General features: G+C 42.9%; 1 protein-coding gene across 1 annotated transcript in view; it reads left to right on the plus strand.

The window, feature by feature from the left end:
- Positions 1 to 24,501, plus strand: part of LOC147684252 (putative cation-transporting ATPase 13A4) — a 287,710-nt gene extending 263,209 nt beyond the window's left edge. The window contains exons 28-30 of the mRNA XM_086944653.1: positions 2,697 to 2,785; positions 21,657 to 21,737; positions 22,285 to 24,501. Of these exons, the coding sequence (XP_086800779.1) occupies positions 2,697 to 2,785; positions 21,657 to 21,737; positions 22,285 to 22,515 (401 nt within the window). The 3' untranslated portion in view covers positions 22,516 to 24,501. The remainder of the gene's footprint in view (positions 1 to 2,696; positions 2,786 to 21,656; positions 21,738 to 22,284) is intronic.
- Positions 24,502 to 27,696: the final 3,195 nt, after the last annotated feature.

Consider the following 27,696-nt stretch of genomic DNA (forward strand, 5'->3'; position numbering starts at 1 on the left):
CCACCAGAGTGGGCCTATTTGAGTCAGAGAGGGCTTCCGTAGCGTATGCTAGCTAAACGCTAAGCCCCAGCAAACAATGCAATTCACAGATTGAAAAGGAAGCATTTGTCGTGCATTGGGGTGTCATCACTTCCATCTCTATGCCTACGGATAGTTCGTAGACATGACAGACCGCAAGCCATTGATTGCCCTCTTTTAAGGCACCTCATCAAAACCCACAGCCCGCATAGAGAAACAGATGCTGCAATTGCAAGACTATGACTGTCAAGTGAAGTATTACCCAGGGAACCACAACTCGGCCGACTACCTGTTGAGGCACCCTGGGATGCCATGGTGGATGAAGCAGATGAGTCCAACGAAACAGAGGAGCGTGTCCTGTACATTACGGATCAGTCTTGCCCACTAACACCATTGTTGGAGACAATATGACAATCCACTGCCACAGACTAATGCCTACAATTGGCCCTAGGGGCCATCAGGGCTGTGGCACACACTAAAGATCCATTGGGCACAACGGACAAAGGGGGCTCATAGAATCCTTGACTCTCTCCAAGTACATGATGAACCGGTGGCCGACCCGGACAGCTGCCTTCTTCAAAGACACTGAATCGTCAACCCTATGAGCCTAACCACCTGCCTTGCACAACCCGTCCATGCTGGTCACCAGGGAATGGCCAAAACAAGAAGCCATCTCCTAAGCAAAGTACAGTTTCCCCTTGTGGATGAGATAAATGAAAACAACTTTGAGATCCTGTCTCTGGTGACAAGAGGCATTGACAACTATTTAAAGTACCCAGAAGTTAAAATTGTTAATACCCAGGTAGGCAGTGAGGTACTTCTCAAATTGAAGAAAATTATGGTGGACCACGGGCTCCTCTAAGAACTACAAATAGAAAATGGGCCGCCATTCCAAGGTCAGAAAGTGGCTACATATCCTTGGTCACTGAACATCAAGCACACAAAGGCCCCCCCCCCCCGATGGCCCAAAGCTAATTGAGAGGTTGGGAGATTCATGAGGACACTAAATAAAGTGATCTGAATAGCCCATGGCAACCAGCAACTTATGGAATGGGCTATCTACTCTTTGAGGGATGCCAGCAGAACTCCCACACAACCAGGGGAAAAGGTCTGTGTCATCTTAGTAGTATCGGGTAGTCATTCTATCCTACACCACCCTCAGTGGAAACCCACACAGATAGATGATCAGCAAACCCTACAATGGTGAAAGGCAACTAATGATGGAGCCAGCCCCCAAAGACATGCCAAAGCATCCGACATAAAAGCAGAGGACTATGTGCTGAAAAGAGATAGATTTCCGGGCAGCAAGTTCAGACTTGGTGGTCACTCAGAGGCACATGGACAAGATAACTGCCAGGAGGAACGATGAAGAGATTAACTGGAATATACTGAATTCCAAGAAATTCCATAAAATATCGACACCAGTGGTGGAAGGTAAAGAGCAGAGTGACGACAAGCAGGAGGGAGTAGGGGAGAAGCTTATTCAAGGGTAAGTCCCGGAGAGACATCACCAGCACCTGAGGTGCCGTAGCTAATCGAGAGAGCTGCCCGAGTTCAAACTAATGCACAACCTCAACCCAAGATGTGAGGAGCATGCACAATTGAAGGCTCAAGTGGTCGAGAAGGCCAGATCAGGTATCACCGCCGGCAAAATACAGTTCAGTCAATGAGAATGAGAGACTATGTGGTGCGATATCATACCTATGGCAGCTCATGAGGAGAATGTCCTGTATCCTTTGATATGAACATTCTAATTCACTGGTGGATACGCCAGTGGTAGGATATGTGTTTGTACTCCATTCTGTGTCCATTACGTTACCTAGTTGTGTTTTAGGACTTTTTTAAACTTTATTATGGTTGAGGAAGGAATGCAGTGTTTGCCAGCAAAGTAACTGGTAAGTACCAATGGACATAGGAAAGGGAAGCTGAAATTGTCACCCACACACAGGCATAATGGAGAATCCCACAGTCATGTGGGGCACAGAGAATAAAGGCTAGAGTGTGATAGGGCAGAGTTAGTCCTGCCTGGGTGCCCCAGAAAGCAACCATTGCTCCCTGTCCCAGATCATCTTTATGGTTGAGTGGCATGCATACCAGGAGCTCAGTCTTATGCCTCATGGTGCGTTCGACCTCAAAGGCCACCATAACCTCTTTATCAAGCTGAGCCCTGCTCCTGTTTTTATGATGCACACCATGTAAAGTGCATTCATTTCACTCAATTTTTTCTGGGGTTAGAAAACTAATTTAGCTGGTGCAGCTCAGAAACAGAAAGGGGAATACCTTGCTCACTGTTTCTGAGCTGCATTTTCTGAAAGTCAAAGCTCTACACAGAGAAATACTAGGTTACATGAACTGACTTTAGAGGCTGCAGGTGCATAAAACATTGAACCAGCTCAGCCAGTGTTTCATATTTGGTCAAAATAAAAACGGGTCAGTCAATCCGATTTGTAGAGCTCTTCATGTCACCCCTGAGGGTTTCCCCGGGCGGATGGTGGTTGCGTATCCAGTTCTAGGCAAGAAAAAACGAAATAATTATTTCTTGGGCCTTTCAGTTAAAGGTTTGCCTTAAATTATCATGAATGTGGCAATAATTATTTTTATGGACCCTGCATTGCAGAAATGATGTGTTTTCTAGCTTCACTCTGAATGATTATAAGATGCTTGTTTTTTTGTTTTAGATCTATTCTCGCTGCTACTGATTTCACTCACTGCATTTGGTATTTTCCTGATTTTTGGTGACTTCGAAGAACTTTACATTGTATCACAGGTACAGGTTGCCTTGAATCTAATTCCGTTTACGGTCTAGAATCTTATATGAAATTTGTGTAGATCACACTTCTATGTAATCATGACTTCAGAAATGTTAAATAGGAGGACCCTAATGAGCTGATTTAGGAAGACGTCCAATCAGCAGGGGCTGCGTCAAGATCATTGGGTCTCCATGAGAGAGTAACGGAGAGGCAGCTTCTTCCACTAAGGGGGTAGCTAACATTACCTTCTCTCCTGCCCTCCTCGCCCTGTTACTTACTTTGCAATTTCAATGTCTTACCCTAAATTGAGCACCCTTCCCAAGCAAGAGTTTCTTTCCTTCATTCAGCTCCACTCCCTCTACTCTGAAAGAGGAATAAGCCCACCTCCCTCCTATATTTTCTTTGTCCATCTGGGATCTTCCTTCTCTATCTTGAGCCAAGGTAAACCTTTGCCTCGATTTTCTCAATATTTTTTCTTTCAAGTAGTATATAGTGTCAAGTTACATTTGTGCAGTCACTTGGACCCACATTCTGTTTAATAAGGACTGGACCTTATACAGTATACACATCACACTTAGTGAAATACTTGCAGTCCCTTTCTTTCGCTTTGATGATGGGAGAGGATATTTACCAGTTGCTGGCAGCAATCGAGTCTCAAGCCAAAAATCTATCAGAAGTTGCTTTAAACTGCCTCAAATCGTCTCCGTTACTGTGACTGGTGTTGTAGCAGCAAAAAGACAGGTGTATTTGACGGAATGGTAGTTGGATATGTCCCAGAAAGCCTCACTGTTGTGAATGTTCATCACCTGGGAATAAACTCTTTGGGGTAGATTAGGAGTCTGTAATCCATAAATCATTTAAGAACCAGAAGCCTACTCGGGTTTTCAGACCTAAATCAAGGAACATCAGGAAAGTTCAGACAACCTTATAAAAATTCAAGGCAAAAGAACCATCTTCTATTTTACAATGGTTTCAGCCTACACAGCAATGCAACCGAAGGGGTGATCAAGATTCCAAAGGATATTGGAAGCCGAGTTCCGAACTATTATACCTGTAAATTCCAGCTTCTGAAGCAGGTGGGAGTTTGACTCTGTTTCAAATAATGTTGGAGAGACAATTGGGGACGCCTGAATAGTGACACTTGTCTGAAGTTATGCACCAGAGTTTTAATCAATTCTCTAAGATTCAAGATATGGACCAACTCCCTTGACAAAAGATGTGCAGAAGAGGAGAGCTTTGCAGGAGGACATCTGACCACTAGTCAAGAAAAAAAAGCAGTTGCTCCAGTGCTAGAAAAGGACAGGAAGGATAGATGGTATGCAATCATTTTCCTTCTAAAGAAGCCACCAGGGCAGTAGAGATTGGGGATAGACCTGCACATATTCAATATGTTCTTTGAAACAAATACCTTTGAATTTGAAAACATTGCAGCAAACTATTCAGTTGGTCCCTGGGGGAGGATTCCTCACATCTATAGATTTTCATGGCACTTACTGCACATCACCATAAAAATTAATCATCTAAGGTACTTGGTTTGCAATAGGATACATGCATTGGCAGTTTTGAGTGTTAACTTTAGGTTTAAAAGCGCCTTTCAGAAGGGTTACCAAAGGACTGGCACCACTGATGGCATTCTTCATGTAGCGTGTGTTCAGGGTCGCCTGTATCTAGATGACCTCATGAAGGTAGCACATTCCTAATACCAGGTGAAACTAGTGTCACAAATCACTACTCACATGTACAGGAATTTGGATTCTTAATACATTTTCAGAATTCACATAGTCCCGAATATATTGGGGCATGAATTCAAATTAATAAAGTGTAGCGTCTCTTCATGAGGCCAGGATATTGAAGCTGTGGTAGAAACTAATCCACTTTCCTGAGAAGAATTTTTCATCTGAGAACCTGTGGCTTAGGTTGCAAAGAAACATGGTAAGTTTACCTTACTGGGTTTCCTATAATTTTGAATTGTTCAGTTTAGAAGCATAATAGCTGCTCAGGATTTCTTTAACGGTGACTTATCTCTTTCTGGTGCTTTGGGTTCTCTTGCACAGGGGTCCCAGTGGTTCGATATATTTTTTACCATTGGCATCCTTAGTCACAAAATTTCAATTCGCCCATTCCAGTAATTATTGCAATAAAACTAGAGATGGAATGGTTGATTCAGGCATCGAGTCTGGAGATGGGGATCCCTCTGACGACTCTGGTAATGAAAATGTTGACCGCAGAAACCAGAAAAACAGGGGCTGGGGTGTACGATTCAATCAATCATCCTTTATTCGGTATTTAAAAAATACCATAAAAGTGCATGTTATACAATTAAAATACAGTAAAAAACAGATCATCACTAAATTAATTGAAGACAGTTAACCGGGAATTCATTCAACACAGCCCTCTTGAGTTCCTTAGCCTTAGAGCAACCTTAATAAAATTCATGATACAAAAAAGTGTGCGAGGATCGTTAGCCCTTTGCAAAAATAATAGGGCAACCTTGGCGTGTCTAAACTTCGCCTGTTTTGAAATCCCTACTAAAAAACTGCGCCTGGGTAGAGCGTAAAATGGGCATAATAATACAAAATGAAGGGTGTTCCTCGGAGTCCTGTTGTCGCAGCCGCAGGCTCCCTTCTGCTCAACGGTTAGAGTAAAACCTGGTGGATCAGCCAGTAGGTGATGTAAAAAGTTGAGCCTAAAACGGGTAATTAAAAATCTGTCCTGTGCATTATACATGAGAGCGAGATACGGTTGCATTCCCTTCCCGGTCTTCACCATTCTATGTACGCAGACTGTGGTTTTACTTCCTTCCGGAGCAGCTCTACGTGAGGTTACCATGTCCATAAAATTTCTTTTGACTCTCGCTTTATCTTGAGGGATGATTTCCGTTGGGTTGATACAAAGATCCTTACAACCAATTCCCTCAAGTGTGGTCTTCACATCTTTTAGCCGAGGGATACTCGTTCCTTTGTCCCCATCTATGCAGTCTCTGATAATTTGTCTGCTCAGGTCTGCCTCAGGGTGTTCGATTCACAGACTGCCCACGGCTGTTAGGCGCTCGAGAAGGAGAGCCTTTCATCGAACTGGACAGAGTTGTTGACAGTGTGAACACTACAAGTATTCAAGAAAGACATTTTCAATAGCACACTTTTGGTCAGAACAGACAACACAGTAACAATGTCATACTTGGACAGCCAACTTGCCACTAAGATGATGTCTCTGAATTCTCCTGTGAGGAAGACTTTGGTATGGGCTGAGAAGATTTTGATGCCAATAAGAGCAGTTCATATTAAGGATGAAGACAATGTGACAATATACTTCCCTAGCAGAACATTCCCATCCTCACAGAATCTTAGAATTTCAAGACAGATATGTCACAAAATTTGTTGCAGATTCAGTGAACCTGTTAGCACTTCAAAACACTGCACTCCTGCAAAACATTTTTCCAGATGTAGATGTCGATGGGGATATAGGCTTTGATTCCTGTTCGATTACTTCTCATCTTGTGGCAACCATCCATATCGAGAAGGTATAGAATCCTCTTTATAGGCCGACTAGACAAGGAGAAAATGGTTTTCAGTACTGGAAAATGTTGCTTCTGTAGTTGTGGAATTCTCTAGCCCAACCTTGCCCCATTCTTCCAGTGCTAGCATGAATATTGTCAAAGTTTAAAACTCTCAATTTGGAGGGTGCAAGAGACTTGCTCTTGAAGGTGAGCTTGTAACTACCAGTTTCTAGGTCCGTTCCGGCAGCAAGTAGAGAATCAACTAGGTAGGCATATAACAACCAGCGGTTATCCTTTAGTAAAGATAATTCCTGCAACAGAAATTTCTCCAAATTATCTTTTGCATGTTGTGTAGGAAAGATGTGATAGGGATATAAAATGTTCAACACCAACATTAGAGTGAGCTGCATTATAGCCTTCAAAGCTCCTTGGTGACCATTAACTGACTTTATAAAGATGGTAGTTTAAGTGTTTTGAGACTTTGTTTCCTGCGTGGTATTTGCATGTAGGTTTAGGAGCCCTCAAAGGGGTTCCTTTTGTACCATTAAAGCAAGATTTGGAAAACTTTCTGCCCATGAAAGTCCTGTTTCTAGTAGCCATTAAAATCATTAGACCGAGGAGTTAAAAGCTTTGATGTTTCACCAAGGCTAAGGATTTCTGAGGACAGTATAGTGTTCAGAATAAATCCAAATGTTATTACTAAAGTGAATACAATACATTTTCCTGTGCTGAATTTTACATCTGAAATTAAATGGATGTAGAAGGGATGGATAAGTTGGATGTGGTTAGGGTGGCATTCATTTATCTTCAAAGTGAGATTGATTTCAGAAAGTGTGACTTTTTGTTTGTTAACTTTGGGGGTGCTAAAAAGGTAATAAGTCCTCATTATTATTCCTTGCCAGAAGAATTAATTATGTGATCACTTTGGCCTACTCTTTGGAGGGGAAATCGCTGTCTAGAAACTTTCAGGCTAGCTTGGCCAGATGAAAGGATGAACAAGTTACTTACCTTTGGTAAGGCCTTATCTGATACAAATTCTGACTAGCTACAGGTTCCTTTCCTTAGCGGATTCTCCAGGTGTCAGACTGGATATGGCAAATTGTGATAAGTACCTCTGTATGCCGTCAGGCGGGCACCGATCATCTCTGCATCTATGTTCAGATTTGATGTGCACAGTACTTATATATATATATATATATATATATATATATATATATATATATATATATATATATATACACATATATATACACAGTACTTATATAGGTGCCAACCCGCGGTGCTGACTTTGGTTTCATTACTTGACACTTTCTGTGCCAGATTCATAGAGCCACTTCAGAAGGCCAAGCTACCTGTGTGCAAAACTAAGGACCTACAGGGATTGTTTTAGTTAGACAATATTGCAGAAGCAGGGATGTTGGGATGGTCAATAAGGGGTAGATAGTCTCTACCAGATAAAGTGTTACCGAAAGTAAGTAACATTTTTAGATACTTCTAGCTGTAGATTCTGCACCTTCTTAGGATGTATGCAAAAGTCATACCTCCAGGAGGTGGGTCTGCACACTGGTTCAGACCAAAAAGTCCTGGAGGACTAAGCGGGCAAAGTGCCCGCCATGAAAGACCTGTCAAGGCAGTAGTATTTGGTGAACATATGCAACAATGCCCACGTCGCAGTCTGACCTGTCCATGGCAGGGTCTCCGTGAGATAATGCAGTGGTTGCAGCTTTGGCTCTATTGGAGTGAGCCCTCAGGGGGTTACTTTTCACCAGTGTGTAGCAGATCTTAATGCAGAGTACAATCCATGTGGAGATGGTCCTTTTCTGCACTGCTTTCTCCTTTTTGCTCCAGCAAACCTAACAAAGAGCTGATTATCCATCCGGTGTTATCTGGTGCGATTGATGTAAACCAAAAACGCTCTTTTTGGGATAAATTGGTGGAATCTCTCCTTTGAGGGTGTGGCAGAGCAAAGAAGGTTAGCAGCATGATGTTTTGAGCCGGCAAGAACGGGTGCCACCACCTTAGGCAGAGAACGTTATTGTCTGTGAAGCAACAGGTGTATGGCAGTTGGCCAGGATCTTACCCAGTATCTTGCGGTGTAATTTGAGTAGGGATAATGGGCAGTAGGAGCGGACATCTAGGGGATCTCTGCCTGGTTTGGGTAGCACCACAATTAAAGCTTTGCAGAGTGTATTAGGTAAACAGCCAGGGCTTCTGGCCTAATTTAAGACATCTAAATGGTGTTGTTTGGTCTGAGTGAGAAACGTGGCATATTACTAGACAGGTAGTCCATCAGAGCCCTGGGTTTTGCCACAGGAAATCTGGGACACAGCAGCGCACACCTCATCTAAGCTCAGTGGGTCTTCCAGGTCAGTATGTTGTAATGCGTTTTTTGGCGAGTAGGAGAGGAAAAAGACGTTTCTGTAGCACAATGAAGGAGTGCCAGCAGTGACCCCTGACGAAGAGCCAGATTGGCTTGAAATGCATTGGGTGTGAATAAACTGCTTTTTAAAGAACCCGGCTCTAGCACGTGTTTTTGAAAGAGGTTCGGATGGCCCATCATTAACATAAGAAACTTGGGAAATTGCCACAATCTCTCACCTGTGGATTGCGACAGAGTACATGTTGAGTTGGACTAATGAGATGAAAAAGAGTGATGAAAGAACTGAGAAATTTAAAAAAAAAAATGGAATAAATGTGAAAAAACAGACTGCCAAAGTGGCATTTTGCTGTGCCAGAGATTTGGGACATAATGTTGTTCCATTTATGTTGTAATGCGTTTAAGCACAGTAAGTGTGGTGCATTATGGAATCTACTCAGGATGCAATTCTGTGTCTTAGTCGGGGTGGCATTAAAGCTCACTGTAATAACCATGACAGGCTCTATTAATATCCACCTGTGTGGACAACTGCATGCCATCTCTCAACCTAATTGTGGCTATAGGGGCACTCTGTTGGTCTTCACGTACCAACCACAGCAGAAGCATCCCAGTGCGCGTCCCCCTCAGGGTGTTGTAAGGCTAACCGTTGTTCATAATCCGGCTTGCTCAAAATCTGTTCTGCTTCAGATCGAAGCTTAGTAATTTTGCGATTTGTGCATTCATTGATTCCCTGTTGGCCAGTTGCACCTCTAGTAGGTGAAGATCTCATTCAATGGACAAGAGATCCTCTGTGAGTCTCCAGCATATACGCCACATGGTTGAGAGGCAATGACCTCTAATCGTTGCTTTGTGGGCATCCCATTTAATGGTATGGGACGATGCTGTATTAAATGAAAAGTATGTGTCTATACATTGGGTAAGGTCAGCCCGTAATACTTTATCAGATAACTCCTCTGGTTTGAGTCACCATGTGGGTATGAGGGGGCCCCCACCAGACGGTGTGTAATGGAGGAGAATGCCCAGATAAAGTACGCACTAGATATTCCACACCAGTCAGTTGAGAACCGAGTTGGCGTGTGCAAAATAAGAAATCCATCCTGGTGTGAACATTATGCACAGGAGAATAGAAAGTGTATTCCTGACCTACTGCATGTGTGAGACACCATGCATCATGCAGATGCATGTGGGATGCCCATCTACAGAGATTAAATGCAGCGTGCTCACAATCTAGGTCACAATTAAAATTGCCACCCAGAAAGCTGAAGAGGTTGGGTCGCGGAGCAGCGCCGGGAATAGAGTGGCAAAAAATTTACATTGGCAAGCATTGGGGGCGTAGAATCGCAGCTTAAACCAAGGGGGATCCATCCAAGTGGCTCAAGTACTATGTATCTACCCTCTGTATCCACTCTTTGAGTAGTCACCACATATGGAACACACAGTTCTTTCCAAATAAGAACCCCACGGGCAAAGGGGGAGGACGTAGTGCCATGTACCTGTCTGCACCAGCGTGTCTGGAGGGTTTGAAATTCAGTAGCTGTGAGGTGTGTTCCCTAGAGCATTACCAGGCAACCGGTACTGCTCATATCTCCGCTCAGAAATGCACGAGCCCCAGTGATCATTAGCAAATGGAGTGAGTCAAAAGGCCAGAAGGTGTGGCATCCATACAATTAATTTGGGCTCAAGATGCCACCAGTGACCTGGAGTCAAAGGTTTCCAGATAGACGACCCTTAGAGTATCTCCTGGACACAAGTGTTAAGCAGGTAATAATGATAAATTCACCAGGGAGGCTCCACTCCACAGCATCCACTGTTCTGTGCAGGTATCCCAATCCAGGCAGCGTCATTCAGAATAGCAAACCTCACTCATGATCAGGGTCCGAGTGCGGCGTTGACCACCATGTTGGTCTGGGGTATTATGCCAGTATCACACATGAATGCAGAAGCAGCATTCCAGTGTGGCAGCACCACTGTATTCAAGGTGTAGTAATATGGGACACCAAAGTGCCATATGGGCTGCTATATAACATCAGTGGGTCGCCCGCTGGGCGAGGATGTGTGTAAACTCTTGTGTCATAGAGGTAACTTGGGAACCGAGCGGAGGTGTCCCACATGTGCCTTTCAGTAGCCCCTGACCAATGTCCGGATGTGCCAACCAGCAGGCCCCAAGTACCAGGGCCCACCACACATCTGCCAAAGTCAAGGGAGTTTGCAGCAGTCACCGCAGGGGTATCACTGGCAGCGTGGGGAGCGGGATGCATGGACCCACATCTTGGCTCCCCCACGGGCACCAATAAAAGTCAGATGTCGGTCACGGGTCCGCATGGAGATCATGCGCCATGGATGTGGTCCGGCCCTTAGTGTAGTGTAGTGTAGTGTAATGGGAGGTCTCTCCACCCTCCCAGCAAGCATGAGAGGTGGGCTGAGCAAGTCTTGTCTCCATGTCTGTCGGCAGCAGGTCCCAGGCAGCTTCATGGACCGGCAGCCACCTGAGCTCACATCACTCAGGATCCCATCTGGAACAGCTGTTACTGCAGCGTCCATGAGCTCTGGCAGGTCACACTCTGCTCCACTCTTGGCCAGGTGCTCATGGCGTGGGGAGTCTATGCTTAGAAGGGGGAAATCGGCGGTAGACACTCCATTCAGCCCCGCAAGCAGTAGCGACCAGATCCGGCTTCCGCCATGGGCCTAGAGTGGGTGCTGCGTAGTCAGGCCTGGCCAGGCCTCAGGAACTGGATATAACTCTCCTCTCTGTCATCGCAGCCACCGGAGACCCAGGAGGCAGGGCAGGGCAGGGCAGGGCAGGGCCACGAAGAGACACCTCAGTAAGCCAACAACAGTGGTGCTTGGGATGTAGTGAATAATAGCCAGATGTTTTTCGGACACACTGCGGAGCTCTAGGCTACACATCCTGCTCCGTCGCCATCTTGGGCATTCCCCTCCATGGTTGACACTTTGAACTTTTGGGCGCTAGATTACAATGAAAACTTTAAAAATTCATAACTCTGGTTTTACTAATTGGCTTTTTGTCGTTTTGGTGTCAAATATTTTATTAAAATGTACTCTGGTTTTCTACATTGGTTTGGAGTTTTTCTTGTGTTCGCAAATTATTGCTGTTTGTGTGCTGCATAAACATTTTGCACATTGTCTCTAAATTAATCCAGACTGCTTTTTTGTGCCAAACTACCCAGGGCTAAGCACAGGTTAATTTAGGGACTTTTTATGGTTCACCCGGCAAGAGATTGTGGCTGTTGCTTGAACAGGGCCCACACCCCAGTCAGTCAACAACCTAATTTCTAACAACTCCTTATTGATAATGTATTGTTTCATAAAGTCCCTGGAAGTCTCAAGGGTGAAGAAGGGAGCAGTGCTAAAAATGTGTTCAAATATTATATCAGTAGGTAGGCGTGACTTTTTGGATTCCAAAGTGTTCCTCATAGAAAAGAGAGTTTATGGATTGCCACAGGTTAAAGACTCTCTGATATAGGAATAATGCCTACAGCTGGACTGGAGAGTCAGTTCTTTGGGTGGAGTGGTGTGCAGGAGTAAAGAACTTAGAACTGTGGGCCTCAATCTGAAGGCTCTCTGCTAACACCTACCTCGAGTAGCAGCCCTGACCGTGCCCCTCAATCCATGTATTTGCCAGTATACTGGTATTGAGAAGACATTTCTCTACAGTCTGGGCATCACATTTTGGACATTGAGAAGACCACAGAAAAGTATGTTCAATACACTAATCTAAGAGAACTTCAAAGAGTTTTTTGTGTGTTTGTTTTAGAGGCCAGAGTCCGAGAGTTGGACTGAACCAGTAGGAAATTCAGTTGTAGCATTATCAGGGAGAGTGACACAATCTCTACATGTGAAGTAAATAAGCGGCCCCAAGGAATAACCACAAAGGGAAACCGTTACCTTTGGTATATTGGCTTGACATAAAGACACTCCTTTGAGAATTTTCTACAAGATTATGCATGTGGAAAAACTGCCAAACACAACATTGTAAGGAATAAAAAAACATGAGCCACACAATTAACAGATAACAGTTTAATAAGGAAAAAAAGAATAACTATTCAAGGTATTCAAATGTTCTGCCGACAACCAATACAAGTAAATATGTTGTGGGTTGTCTTTGGTCGAATCGATTCTCCTGCAATGTTGTTGTCTTTCAGAATCCGGAATGTGGATCTGTCCCATAAGAGAAGGCTTTTAAAGAAAAGAAGAACAGTTGTCGATGTTTCTTTCTTCTAGATTTATCCCAACTTCTGGATAAGCTGCACCAGTGCTTCCTTCTTGGTAGTCTCAGCTGCGACCAGTTGAGGTTTAATACTAACTGCCCCAAACAGTGATTTAGAGTTATGGAGAAAGTTCCCTCTAATTCTTTTTTTCATGTGAAGTGTCCTTGGTGCATACTCTTCTGAGCTGTGACAATGAATGAAACAGAATAGGAGCTCTGTGCAAGCAAGCTTGCCACCTCTTCCGGGGAGATCAGGGAAAAGAACAGTTTCATTCTTTTTTTTTTTTTAAGGACAAAAAGGCAAATAGTTTATAATCTTGTTCGAGCTGTATTGTCTAAAGATAGTAGGTGGTAGAGAAAGTTCTGTGTGGGTCGTGGTGGAGCTCATGAAATAATCCTATCTTGGGAGTTCAAAAGAAGGTGCAAAAAGGAGTTTGATAAAAAGTTTGCATGCTTCTTTCCTCATTCACTGCAGCTGGTCCCCTGTCCTGCTTCTATCCTTAGGGACCTCCAGCAGGCAGGGTCAGCTTCTTGCAAAGGGCCCACTACACCCACCCTGAACCAAGCGCTGCAGGCATCCACCTCAGGGGCCTTATTTATGAAGGCCTTGCGCCACCGGTTGTCTTTCAGTCATTACCTTCCTCTGGCCTTCATTGCCACTGAGCCGCGGATCCTGTTTCAGGTGTTCATTTTCATTGGTGCATCAACTGGGATTACAGCTCTGTGCAAACTGCTTGTAATACGGCTTGATCTCCCAATGTGTGCCAAGGATAGACATGCATTAATTGGGAGGTGCACGAGGCAGATGTGCACACCTCAGACTGGAGGAAACCATGTGAACATTGTACACAATGTATTCCTTATTCTGATGAATGCAACTCTGAACTGGATGCAGATCGTACACAATCTACTTAGCACATCCCACACAAATCTTAATATTAGATTTTACAATTTGTGCATGAATTACACAAGAGCTGTGACTCTGACTTCACTCCCCTTCATCTCTTTTTCACTTGGGCAGAATCTGTCCTCCTTTCCTCCAGCACCCTTTGCTGCTGCCAGCTAAGGACCACACCCATCACTTGACAAGGAGTACTTGTAGAAACTGAAGAATTGCGTGAATGATTCGGTGCTTAGATGGTATTTCTGAAGTGGTTAGACAGAGTAGCCGCTTTTATTTTGACAAAATGTTTACCAAACATCCCGGTTTAATGACACCCACCAAAGGTAAAAACAATGCATATGTGGGATTTTAAATCGAAGGGGATCTGCGAATGTTGACGGACGTCTCTGTGCAGAGGGTGCAGCGAGGAACTCTCCAGCCACCTTTTTTCAAAAGTCCATACTTTAATTTCAACGGACAATAATTTAGAACTCCGAGATAAATCCTGTGAAATACTACAGGATCTCGTCATCCACGGGCGCAAGTGATTGCTGATCAGGTTGCTGTAGCCTCTTTTGTATTTGTTTAGTGTCCAGCACTTAAAGGCCTCTCCTGCTGCTCAGAATTAAGAACCTTTGTTATGCGCACGCCATTGCGCCGCCTGCGCGGAGATTAAATGCAGTATGCGCGGCCACCCAGGCTCACACCTTAGAGGGAACAATGCTTACGGGACTGACCGATTATTGTAATTGCATTTATATAGTGCTTACTACCCCTGGTGAGGCATCTAAGTGCTTTTTCACGAGTAGCACGCTACTCCGGAATCCAAAAAGGATTAGTTGTAAATTAGGACAGGAAAATATGAAAATAATGAGCAGTGGACATGTTAGTCTGTTATTTAGATTGAAAAGGATAGTGTAGGGACAGAAGGGTTTGCATTTATATAGTGCTTGCTACCCCTAAAGAGATGTTGAGGCACTTTTCTACGGGTAGCACGCTGCTCTGGATTCCAAACAGGATTAGTGGGGAATTAGTGTAGGGGAATATGAAATTAATTTGAGTGGAGGGCATGTGAGTTTGTCATTTGTATTGAAAAAGAATAGTGAAGGATTTGCATTTAAATAGCGCTTGATGAGGTGTTGAAGTGCTTTTCAGCCGGTAGCACTGGTGCACGCCTTGGAGGGCACAGTGTTTATGGGGACTGACAGATTATCCTGTTAGACCTGCTTCAGTGGCCTGTGTAGGGCACATTAGACAGTGTCTAATGTTGAAAAAATGACCCCACTCCACACCTCTTGTCTTGCATGCATGTAACTTGTCTGTGATAGCCAAGAACCTCAGCAGTCACTGTCAGCCTGGCCGATTAACACAATATCAGGTCTATTACTGAGTACCATGGGTTTGTACAATTTACTTAAATACCAAAACAGAAAAAGCACAGAACACTAAATCAAAAGAAAAACAAGGGGAACAGTTTACAAAAATGGAAAGTCTCAGAAAAATGATGCTAGCAAAACAACAAAAGTGGTCAGCAGTAGATCAACTCTCCTCATGGAGAATAGCAATACCAGAAATTACGACTGAGTCAGTCACATGACCTCAACCTGACCATGACAGAAATCCCCTTGTTTGCCAACAGCAACAAACCACCACATACTCACTCCTGGCTCTCCAAAAGGAACCCGGAAGGATTGCGGCTTCAGCTGGATCGCAAGGGAAAATCACTTGGATATACCCTTAATAACATCTTCAAAGAACAAGAAAACCAAGACAGCCAGGAACCCGCTCTCCTCCCGAAAGCAAGTGATAACTTTCCTTCTGGAAACCAACTTCAGCACAGAAGTCGAAGCATTTGCCTTCTCTCACCCCCCGTGATGGTGGAAACATCTTGCTCTAGGGTCTTCCTGACATCACACTGCCCATATGTGAAGCCATCATATACTCTGCAAAAACAACAGTTGATGGACAGAATGCAGAACAATGTCATACATTCACCCCAGTTCAGAGATCTGGGCCTAAATCCATCATTTATTTTGCTCACCATGCCCTTCCAGTTTGAACCCAGCCATATCCAAATCAGTCTTGACCCTGTGCCCCATGGGAACAGTCCAGCCCGAACTGCAGCACATCCCAAGAAAGCCCTGATGATGTTCAACCATATTCCCCAGCCTATAAGTAAAAATAACTATCAAAACAAGGTGATGGATGGAATCCTTGAATTAATCTCAGCCACATTCATTCACTCAGGCAGCATCCCAGTCCATAATTTTTCTCCCATCATGCCACCTCAGTTTGGCCTCAATCATATGCAAAGTAGTCTTGACCCTTACACAAAGGCAAGAGCCCAGCCTGAACTTCCATGCCTGGTCCACCCTGAACCAGAACACAAGCAACCCAAGACCAGTTTCACCCTGGTTAGGACTCATCAGCCAGTTATAGCTTGGTTCCAGTTAATTTCATTTCAAATTAAGCAATGGACCCAGGTCTGGACATACCAGTTATACTTGGGGCATTAAATACAATGTGATGAATGGAATGGTTGAATTCATCTAAGCCACGAGCAATCTCTCTGGCCTGCTTCTGAATCGTTTCCTGCCCACCTTAAAGTAACTATGCTACAATAAAACGCAGGGCATCACTGGACAAGAAGGTAAAAGATGAAAATAAATAAATTTAACACTAGAAGACAGGTCATCTCCAGAAGACTGACCATTCCAGGATCTGGAACGTCGTCTCAGTCAACTTCAGAACTACCCCAACTCACTTGCAATTCTGACAGGTCTTTTGACTCACCTCATGAGAGAACCATAAGGGGATGATTCACTGAAGCAGTTATAAGTATGAGAAGTACTGCTACAGATTCACTGTTGTACACACTCTTACATTCCTTAGTGACTCACTTTGAAACGTCCAACTCTTTGTTACTAAAAGTGCAATTAGGACTCCGACCATTCTGTTGCTAATTTCTGTAAATTGATATTTCTATTTATTTTCCATTTTAAATGTTTTGAATCCAATTTACAAAGATATTTAAAAGATTGTAAATTGGTTCTACAGGAATACTCCTTTATCTACTACAAAATGCCTTTATACATAAGACCCTACGGTCATATTTACAAAACTCTCACACGATACAGCGCACCACCCAAAGTTGCTGCACTGCGCAAGAGGGAGAGAAGACAGCACAGTAACTACGGAGATATGGCGCTCTCGCCCTTGCTCTCAAGTGAGGTCACACAATCGGGGTGCAAAGCACCACTCGCACACCTTTGAACCATAGTGCACTAGTATAGTGCATAGTACTTTGTACCATAGTGTACCCTTTCAGTACAAACACTATGCTCAGACTAACTTTAAAAACAATCCATGCTGGATGTGTGCTGTACAGTACAGCACGTGTTGTTACAGACCACGGTCTCCAACGGTGTGGTTATTTATGGCGGAATAAACGGTCCCTTCCGAAGGAATATTTTCAACAATGTACGTCAAAATCAAATAATTTCTATAGCAACTTATATAAGATCAAATTATTCATGGATTTAATAAAAGTTGAGAAAAAACAAACACGAAAAGTGGGACGAAAACAGGACAACAAACAGTTAAATTAGCACAGCTCAGACATTTGCGAAGTAACTCCACAAATAATAAACAGTTAGTGGATCTATTTCATAAGGTACCAAAGCTATCCTTATCAGAACATTTGCAATAGTCATGGTACTCTGTCGATGGCGTTTCAATCCCTCAATAAGATCTGGGGACCATCATCAGAACTTAAATTATATGCCTGAGACAAGAAATGCCCGAGCCACCAAACCCAGCCGGTTTTGGTGGCTCAGTGGCCTAAAGCAGCCACTGCAGGGACCTGTGTTCGACCTCATGGTCACAGGTTCAAATCCCGGCGGGTCCTTTCTTCCATCTGAGGTTGATAAAAATGAGTACCATTGAGTTGGGTAACAATAAACATCTGTTGTTCAGTGCCAAGACACCTACGGGTAATTGTGCGCTTTACAAATACACATGGTATGTTGAAAAAAGAGTTTGAGAGAAAAGAGGAAGAGAGCAAGAGGAGTGGAAAAAAGTAGGGGGGGAAGGAGGGAGAGAAAAGAAGATGACGATTAGTAAGGAAATTAATTAAGATGGAAAACGACTGCCTCTCATGCCATGCCTGTTGCTGGATGAATGACATGCATCCAATGTTAATTTAAGTGAAAACATTGCTCTTGCAACCATGGGACATGCACATACATGAAGCAAAATTAACAGGCCCTACTGTGTGCGTAGAGTGGGCGAGTCGCTATGCCAGGACTGCAAGGATAAGGTGCTGACCTGAGAAAGAGAACAATGTAAATGGAATGGGAGCAAGGAAAGCAATGTGGCGATGTCCAAGGTGGGGACTGCCGTGGCCGCGCAGGATCTAACGTTAAGGTGTCCAATGGAACCAAACAGAAATCCTGGGAAGGAAGGAATAAAAAATTAAGAGCAAGCCGGCAATGACCATAAGCTCTATTGCTGCTGGGTGAAGAGATAGGAGTTGTCCTTACCAGCAGTAACTTACGGCATCAGTGACGCAAGGTACAGACGTGAGCGGATTAGGGTCCGGGTGGATGTTGGTTTCCAATGCGGCTGGTGGGATTGGCAGGGTCAAGAAGTAACGAGAAAAAGTTAAAATGGGGAAGGTGGAATGGGACCACTGGGTTGAGATAGCTAAATGTGGCAAGCAGTCGTACCTAATCGGGCAGAAATCCACAGCTGCAATTGGCTGTCTGAGTTCCTGAACCTCGGGAAGGAAGCAGCAGCTGTGTGTCGCTCCTTGCTACAGCGGCGTTACCTACAATCAATGTGCGTGCCTGAACGCTGGTTAAAAAAACTGAAGTCAGCGTGGTGGTGCATGCGTGTCTAGGGCCACTGAAAGCCAAGTCCCGACATGGGAAGGGTGGTGGCCATCTTAAAGGAGGGAGAAGGAATTACCCCAGTATCAAGAAGAAGTGGGGAAAAAAGTTGGAAAAGAGAAGGACAGAACCAGGAGAGAGGGACAATATAAAAAGCCAATAGAATACATCCGCAATTGTTAATTAAACACAGATATTTTTAAACCAGAGCAGAGACGGTATCAACCCTGACCTAGTAAGTCATTTACGTATTTTGACCTTACAGCGGTTGGTTCCATAATATGTATTTTCATAGTGCGACAGTTGGTTAAATAAACTGACAGCAACTGATCAGCTTGGGCGTAAGGTTAGCAGCCCAGCTACCAGGCCTGTAATATAAAAAAAGTCACCATATCCAGAAAACCATAGCCATTTTCCAAAAAAACAGGTGGTTATAACAGAGTTGCCCAGCCCTCTACTCTGCGTAAAGAACAGCACAGCACACATGCAACGTGGTAAACGATGGGAGAAATAAAGGCATTCCTCTGTTTTAACACCGGCTTCAAAGTAGTGTTACTTGTTGACACAAAACTCTGTCTGCCATTGTAAGTAGATGGTGTTTTGCGCTAAAAATATTGGATGGTTGCATGGGAAAGCCTGTGCACCACATATGGACTGCCCCATTGATGCAATTTTCCAGGACAAAACAAGTTTTGCGCCCGAAAGTAAATTTAAAAAAAACCTTTTGTGTTGTTTTTATCATGTTTGTGCCACAAACCCAGCACAACATGTTTGTTAAATCTGCCTCTACATTGCCATTAACTTTTTGCTTCTTTGTGAGGGATCCTTACCTTTGCCTTGCTGCCATGCCTCTGTTCACTACTCTTTTACTCTCTAGCTAGGTTTTGCTTTAAAAAACCCCAGACCCTAACAATACCCAGCTGCTACATAGACAGGAAAGCACTGGATTTCCATTAATGTTATATCCATCAATGTGACCTGGGTGGGGAAGGCAAACCAGATGCAAGACTTTCTTTGATACATACTCATTAGAATATCAAGTAATGGGATGAGATGTGCCCTATTTCCTAAGTCAACAACAATGAAACCTGAAGATCTGTGTGTGAGGCCTTCAATGAACTTTGTGTCTTTTGGGTATATTACGTAGTGCACAATTTAGTGTATAACTGTCTTTAGGCTGTTCGTGATGGTGGCAGAGGACATTACGTCCACCACCCTGATGGGCAGAAGTCTGTGATATTTTGAGATCGCCGCCAGCCAAGAGAAGATATCAATGCCTTCAGAGTAACTGTTGTCATGGCAATTCCTCCGAAGGCACTGCAGGTTTGTGTGTGGCCACCGAAAGTCAAAAACAAACTCCAAAAGTTGGAGTATCTTAATGACAAAGACAAATAGAGATAAAATCAATACTCCAAAATCTGAGAGTCTTCCTCCAGGTTGTGGGTGTCATTTTTCTTTTTTTAGAGTTTGAAACGCCCAGGTTTGTTCTGGCAGTGATGGAAGGAAAGAAAATGCATCAGGCTGTCTGCTCTAAATAGGGCGGGTGGTCTAAGGTTCTTACTCTGATGGTCCCTTTTCCGCTAGCCCATCAGAGTAAGTACTCCCATGGCAAAGTCAGCGGGGAAACCACTTCAGAAACATCAGTCTGCCCAACTCTAAATAGCGTTTAGACCGTCGGTTTGGCATGCTCGCTGCCAACCGTGAAATAAGGCCCTTATTCTCCGTGTGCCTAAACTGTAAATATGTGACACATAATATAATTGTAAATATGTGGTTTGTAATTCTGTAACTCAAAAAGATATAGATTTCTGCCCCTAGAATTTTCAGAGTCCTGTTTCTCCCCAGCCAGCTTCACTCTTCATCAATACTTACATACAGAACCATATATACATACAAGACTAAAAGCCTATTAGGTGAGGCAGCAAAAAGCACTTATGGAGGGTGAACATAGGGAGAACTGGAGAACAGGACAGCACAGATTACATTTGTACGCAAAACCAGTGTTCTCTTGCTTGCATGGATTTTCATGTTCTCTATGAAGAAGGGGGGTTCTATTCTATGGTGTAATGTTCCTGGCAACAAGATGTTGTTTCTGGGCACTGGGATGCTTCCACTACTGGAATCCAGTCTGGGGATTCCAAGGAGCTGGTGGTAGACAGCTGTTGAGGATGAGTGGCTGGCCAGGGGTCATTGTAAGCAGCACAATCCATGCTTTACAGTTACACCTCTACTGCGTCCTGCTATCCTCAAACAGACCATTTGCCACCCTCATGCAATACACTTCATGAATGCTAGGGAGTAGCAAGTGGTAAATTCACTGATCAGAACACAACTGATATTTAAATGAAACTAACATTAAGTGGACCGTCCACGCCCCCTCCCCACCCGACCCCAGTAGTCCTGCTCTGCACATACCCAGCTCCTGCGGCTTAATGATTCCCCAACGATTGGATTCAGTCCCAGCTAATTCAAAGTTGGTGTGGCCTCCTGGGCTGCAAGGAATGAAAGATAGTGACATTCTGGAGTTTTTCAGTCCACGGTTATGGTGCCAACAAACGCAATTTAAGTTGATTTTTCTACTTTGTGCCTTGACTTAGAATTATGACTGGTCCATTTCACTAAATTAAAAAAGTAATCTGATCATTGAATTTGAGTTGCTCCTGTTTCTGTACCCCTATGGCATTAGGGGATCCAAGAACTTTGGAGAGGAGTCATAAGTAAACATTTAATGGACTATCATGGCACTTGAAACGTGTTTTTTCTTTTAGTTTTAGAAACTTATACAAACTTAAACTGATCAGCAGCAAAATCCATCTGAGAATTGATCCAGTTAAATTACAACTTTTAATTTGAAGGAGGGTCCCCTTGTTTTGCAGGCCACAAGGTACTGACAATTAAAAAAGGACAGTTTTCCACAGATGGTACCATGGCAATTAAATACTGATTAGGAAAAGGTGGTGTACATCAGACTATATTGAAAGGTATTATAAAGGTGTTCATTGTTCTTGTTTGCAGCTCGCCTGCGTTCCCATGCATTGGAGGTTTTACTTGTTCATCGCTGTGGTCGTCCTCTTCTTTGTATGCTACGGGGTTGAGGTGAGTACTCATACCGTTTCTGATCAATGTGCCTAGTCACTGACTTTTCCCTTAGTTACTGAAGCGACCTTCAAGGTTTTGTGGTTGTAGAAAGAAAGTTTAGCAATTGGATCTAGAGTCCAATAAACAAACCAAAGAAGTCACTATTTTTTCTAAGCAGTTAATTTTGCTTAGGTTTGACTTTCTGGGCTGTTTCAAGACTTCAAATGCACTTTAAAAATATTGCAGTCTTATTGTAAATAAAAATGTTCCATGGTTATTGTTTTCTAATATTTTCACCAGAATCATGTACTGGATATGTTGCACCAGCTGAAAGCTATATTCAGTTTGCAAACTTAAATTGGCAGATTCCTTTTGCAGATAGATAAGCCTTCCTGTACATATAAATGTCAACCCATTTCTGTGATTTTAGACCCAATATTCTTTGCATCTCTTGATAAAAAAGCAAAAATAATCATGTCACCCATTCATACATTTTTTCCTGAGGTCAATGTGAAGGGAAAACATCTTATTTTTTAAGAATATTTATTTTCCTTTATTTTTGCAGGAAGCAATTATTGACAACCGAGCCCTCTGGGTCTGGATAAAGAAGAGGGTTAACTACAAATCCAAAAGCCAGTACCAGAAGCTGCAGCGACTTCTGGAAAGGGCTCCACAGTGGCCACCGATAAACCAAACCATCTATCCCGACTCAATTGGTACAGTGATGGAAACTGACCGGGATATCCACTACAACCCAGCATTCAACAAAAATGAGCATGCGAAGACAAAGATTTAACTCCACTCCTAGCTGCACGGAATCCAAAAACAGACGCCCTGGTCTTTTAATCAACACTATTTACCTGTGAATGATTAACAATTGGAATATTCATTGCCATAGCCTTGCGATGTTAGGGTCGCATCATGACCACGTGCACCCACATATATTCAGAAATGACAACAAATCTTGTGGCATTTGATCCTCCAAAACACGTCACAGGATGTTGATCAGTGCCTTGTTACTAGGGTGGAAGGTGGGATGCTTAGTGGATGGTTATATTCAGGCCACGCTTACAAGCCCACAATAAAGGCTCAGAGAACATCGCCTACATTGTTAAGCAACAATGCCAGAATTTGGTACAAGAAGGGCAGAGAGTGGTTTTGTGGTACCTGAATGATTATACATGGATTCAAGGTATAAGCCAGAAACACACAGTGGGAAATTTGCCCAAGATGGACCAGGACTCGGATGTTAGGAAAGGACTTTGGTAGAATGAACATATTAAAATCTTGACCCCCAAATGAGCTAGCCTACCTGCTCAGTGTTTTCCAACCTGGGCACTGCAGAGAACGTATAAGAGGAAAGGCACAATCACAGGGCCACATGAATTAAAGGTCTAAATGAGATAGAACTGGGTATGTGGGTGGTGGGCGGGATGGGGACACCACAAAAGGGATCATAAGATGATGTTCCGACTTAGATGATTGCACTTGGATGAAGTGGTGCTTGAAGAGGATGCTCTGGCCTCTTTTCTAAACAGCACAAGTGATGGAGTTTGCTGGATATGGGTATAAAGGGAGTCTGAGATCATAAGAAGCAATAGTAGATAGTGGCAGTGTGTCAATGGGTTTGCTGCTGTTACGTAACTGGTAGATCTTGTTCGTGGTTACCAAATAGATTGTGCTCAAGTTTACCACTCGACAGAGAACTCGGGATGTAGATCTTGAAGGGTGAATGAGATTCTGCCACATTTGTTGAGACCCTTGATAGTGCCTGTCATGATCAAAATGCACCTCTCAACAGAATATAGCACATGCTAGGTGTATCTTTGCACATTTTGTCTACTTTGATTAAACAGAAATCCTATTAAATGAGCAGACAAAGCATAGTAAAAGTAGGTAGATTAGCACAAGCCTGAGACTTGGAGAGAAGAGTGACCTAAATCCAAAGACAGGGAGAATGTTGGTAGGGAGAGAAATGTAACGCAACAATAAATAGTCAAAATATCAATAGATATTCCTGTAACTGTATCCTGTACAAGTTTTAATTGGCAACTTGAGCCAAAGCCAATATTTCGGAGTCTAGGACACCACACCTCGGCCGCATTGGATGCAGATTGGCAGCTGTATATGAAGTGCTTCAAGCTTCTTCTGTTCAATGTGTGTTTTAAAGTAGATGCTGCTGAGCATCCAACCACAGCTCTATACACATGTAAACTATATTCAAAGTAAATAAAACCATTGTGTTCGAGAATAGTTTAAGGGAAACTGCCAGCAGCTGGCACAAGGGACTCCTTGCTGGACAAAGGGAACCATACATGTCTTTTAATGGTTTAATTTTGGAATGATTTATTAAAACCCACATCAATTCTGTAATTTGTTTTGGGACTTAAAAGATTTTTAAGAAAATTGTATTACCTGCACATATGTTGGAAGAAGAGTAATACTACTTACTGTTTGAAGGCTCTCAAGAACTGAATTCATTTTCACTCTAGGAAGGTAATATTGTATGTAATGTGGGAACTGGTCTTTCATCTCATTTGGCTGGACCACTGCCACCTACCCCAATGCAGCGCTTATATGGATGGACTGACCGCGGAAAGGACATCCCGTTGCCTGTTTACATGCATTTCTCTGGTAAAGGTTAATTGTCACATTGTCCAACTTCATTCACCAGGGATCATTTTATGGGCATGCAACTATATATGTATTTGTAATGGTGTATTAACTTTTCTAAAGTCCAGTTTATGGACATATGCGAAACAGTAAATTTGATTGCATTTGTCAATACCTCTTGCTTGACTCCTTTTCCAAAATATTTCAAATGAATATTCAGTGTTCTAATATCCAGGATAATAATATCATGAATTATAGACATTTTCCAGATGCATTCTTGAGTTCTTGGGCCTAGGAGAGATGCAGGTTAAGAAGGACTTTTGGAAGCCCCTTCATATTTACTGTGTAAAAAACCTTACAGAGTGCCTCACATTGTTATGGATACTCAAGGAAAACAAATGTCCATGTTCATCAGATCTCCCTGGGCTCGCGGTGGATTTGGGCATGAAGTGAACATCCTTTATTTGACCTTTTTAGTATCTACTAGAGCACCTACTTCCAAACCCGACTTTAACTTGAAAACAATTATATGTAGTTTTGCCATATATTTCAAAATAGGATATAAAAACAACAAACCTATTTCATAAGCAGCTTTTGAGTTTGGTTTGACAACAAGGTCAAAATAAGGATCATGGAACATAAGAGCAATGCGAGTGTTAGACATTTTTGATAAAACATACTACACACTTCCTTTGGATAAACCACTCTGCGAATGGCCTTATGTGAACTGTATTATATAGACCCAAAATCCTTCACAATGAGAGAGATATTAATAACTTTCTATTTAAACAAGAATGGAGATGGATTTATAGGATGTGGTGCCATGAGAAAGGATTGAATGCCATCTCCTGGCACCACCTCAATTGCATATGAGGTAAATATTGTAGTGACTACCCTGCACACATATGAGTTACAACTCAGACATTTAAGTGTAGAAATATATTTTTCCTTTGTATGCATGATACACCCCAAACAAGGATAACTACAGGGCATATTACCAAGGAATAGCGATATTTATCGCAAAATGCGTTTAGCACATTTTTTTTATCGCTGGATAGGTTAGCGGAGAAAACATGCTATCAGCAACGTTTTTCTCCATTGTGCTAAAATATCCGGAGCTAGCAGCGAAATGTGTGAATGTCGCTGGAAATCCAGCAATATTAATGCCAATGAGGACTTAACCTGACAATCCACCTCCCATTGGATAAACAGGTAAGTCATGTTTTTAGCGGCCGTTAGATTATAGCGATACTCGCGCTTAGCATGACTTTTTATATCGCTAAGCCTGCCTTGCTAATAGGCGATAGCTGTGTTAGCAACTGCTTTTAGTCGCTAACAGTTTGGGTACGCACACTTTCCACGTCGTCCCAAACCGGTCGCTATCGCCTAAAAGCTGTCGCTAATCGCTGTTAGAGACAGTGTGCTAATAGGGCAATAAAAATATCGCAGCTTTAGCGGCAAAACATGCCGCTAAAGCAGAGATATTGCCCTTGCTAATCTTCCCCTACATTCCCCTGGGACACCTCAAATATCCACTGGCGGTATGTAGACATTTTGCTATCATCGGATCTAAGATGAGCAGAAGTAACGGAGGCAGTGATATTCTGAGCATTCCCACATATATATCTCCACAACATGTGTGGAGATATACCTCAGTATTTTGACCATAATAAAGGGGGCTGAAGACATCACACACCACAGCCTGTACAATATTTAAGAACATTATTTTTTTCTCACTAACTATCACATTACAATAACACAAATTATGGTGATAAGGAAGGAGCAGATACATGTAGGAGTCTCCACATAAGAGTTTAACCCTCTCAGCTTTAACAATGCGCACATTACCTGTAAATGCTTTGATCGCAATAAACCTGGTCAGACGTACAAACAGGAATTTGATTGTTAGATGGGTCAACAGTCTCACTTTCTGACTGGAAAGCACATCCATGTGATCACGCAGTGTAACAGGGGACCGCCACAATGACCGCTTCCAATAGGTCAAGCTGAAGCAATAATAACCATTATTGGAGGGTGCTGAGCGGTTCTCTCTGGAGGTGTCGGTCCCTTGATGAAGTAAGTGCTGGGGGCTGACATTGGACTAAGGGGGTCTGAGTATTGCTTTCGGAGCAACTGGCTGACTGTGAAACATTTGCTCCACCCTGTTTGGGGCATTCAACTGTATTATTTACCTTGAAATGACCATGGATGCACAACCATCATTGACAGCGAGGTTAAGATGTGGGGTTATGTCATTGTGCTCGAAGGTTTGAATCCCGGTTAACCTAAAGATAAGTTATACTAATAATAACAAGCACTGTCCTAATCGGTTATAATGAGCCTTTAGAAACAGGTTAGCTTTCTTTTGGATGACATTTTGGCTCATAGATAACAGATGCTTTAGATAAACAGATGATGACTGCATGTATCAATATAAGTAAAGGATAAGAAGCAATAGTCTCAATCCCAATGGTATTCTTTAACTCCACCATGTTGGTGCAAGTGTGTTGTTTAGCATTTCAGACTGAAATGGTCATATTGGTCAGAGAAGTATTATTGTGCATGACACGATCAATTATAGTAGCATTTGACTGCAATTTACTTGGTTTGATTGCGAGGACCACATGTATTCAGCCTCTTTTTCATAAGACCAGGAATTATCTGTAAAGCAAATAACAATATCAATCAAACTCCACAAAAGTGCAAAGTGAGTTCATTGCATGAATTTACATCAACAAGTATATTAATAATTCGAGGAAGCAGGTAATGATGATCGTGACTGTAGTGATCTTAGTCCTGATGAAGGCCAATGACCCTGAGTGGTGATAGATGACTGGCCGAAACATGTGGACAGCATAAGAGATAACAGGGCATATTACCCCAATACTATCTCATGGAACATGTTTAACCCTGCCTAGGAGGCCCAGAACAAAATAGATATGGACACTCCTAAGGTAGTTTCAATACAACATTGCACTCTGGGTCCCTTTGAATGCTTATTTGAAACAAAAAAACACAAAACATTGCTTCACCCTTAGCGTTGGCTGCAAAGGGGGTGTTGTAGCACACCCTATGATGCAGCATGCCTCTATTAGTGGGTCAGGGCACGTTTTACCCATAAACGGGTTATCAGAGAGGGTAATAGCATCTGTCATTATACCTCCTAGGTGTACCTCGCCTCTTCTTTTTGTGTATAAAATGTATAGGAAAATAACTGTGAACATAAGGATAGTAAATATTTACTCTGCAATGTAGTGGTTAGGTCAGTGTATTGGATGCATTATTATTGTGAACCTTGATATAGTACGCAGACATCCTGTCACTTGCTTTTGGGATGCTGATCTGAATGAAGAGAGAGGCTCGG

This window comes from Lissotriton vulgaris, chromosome 11 (assembly GCF_964263255.1).
Source record: "Lissotriton vulgaris chromosome 11, aLisVul1.2, whole genome shotgun sequence".
Classification (NCBI taxonomy): Eukaryota; Metazoa; Chordata; class Amphibia; order Caudata; family Salamandridae; genus Lissotriton; species Lissotriton vulgaris.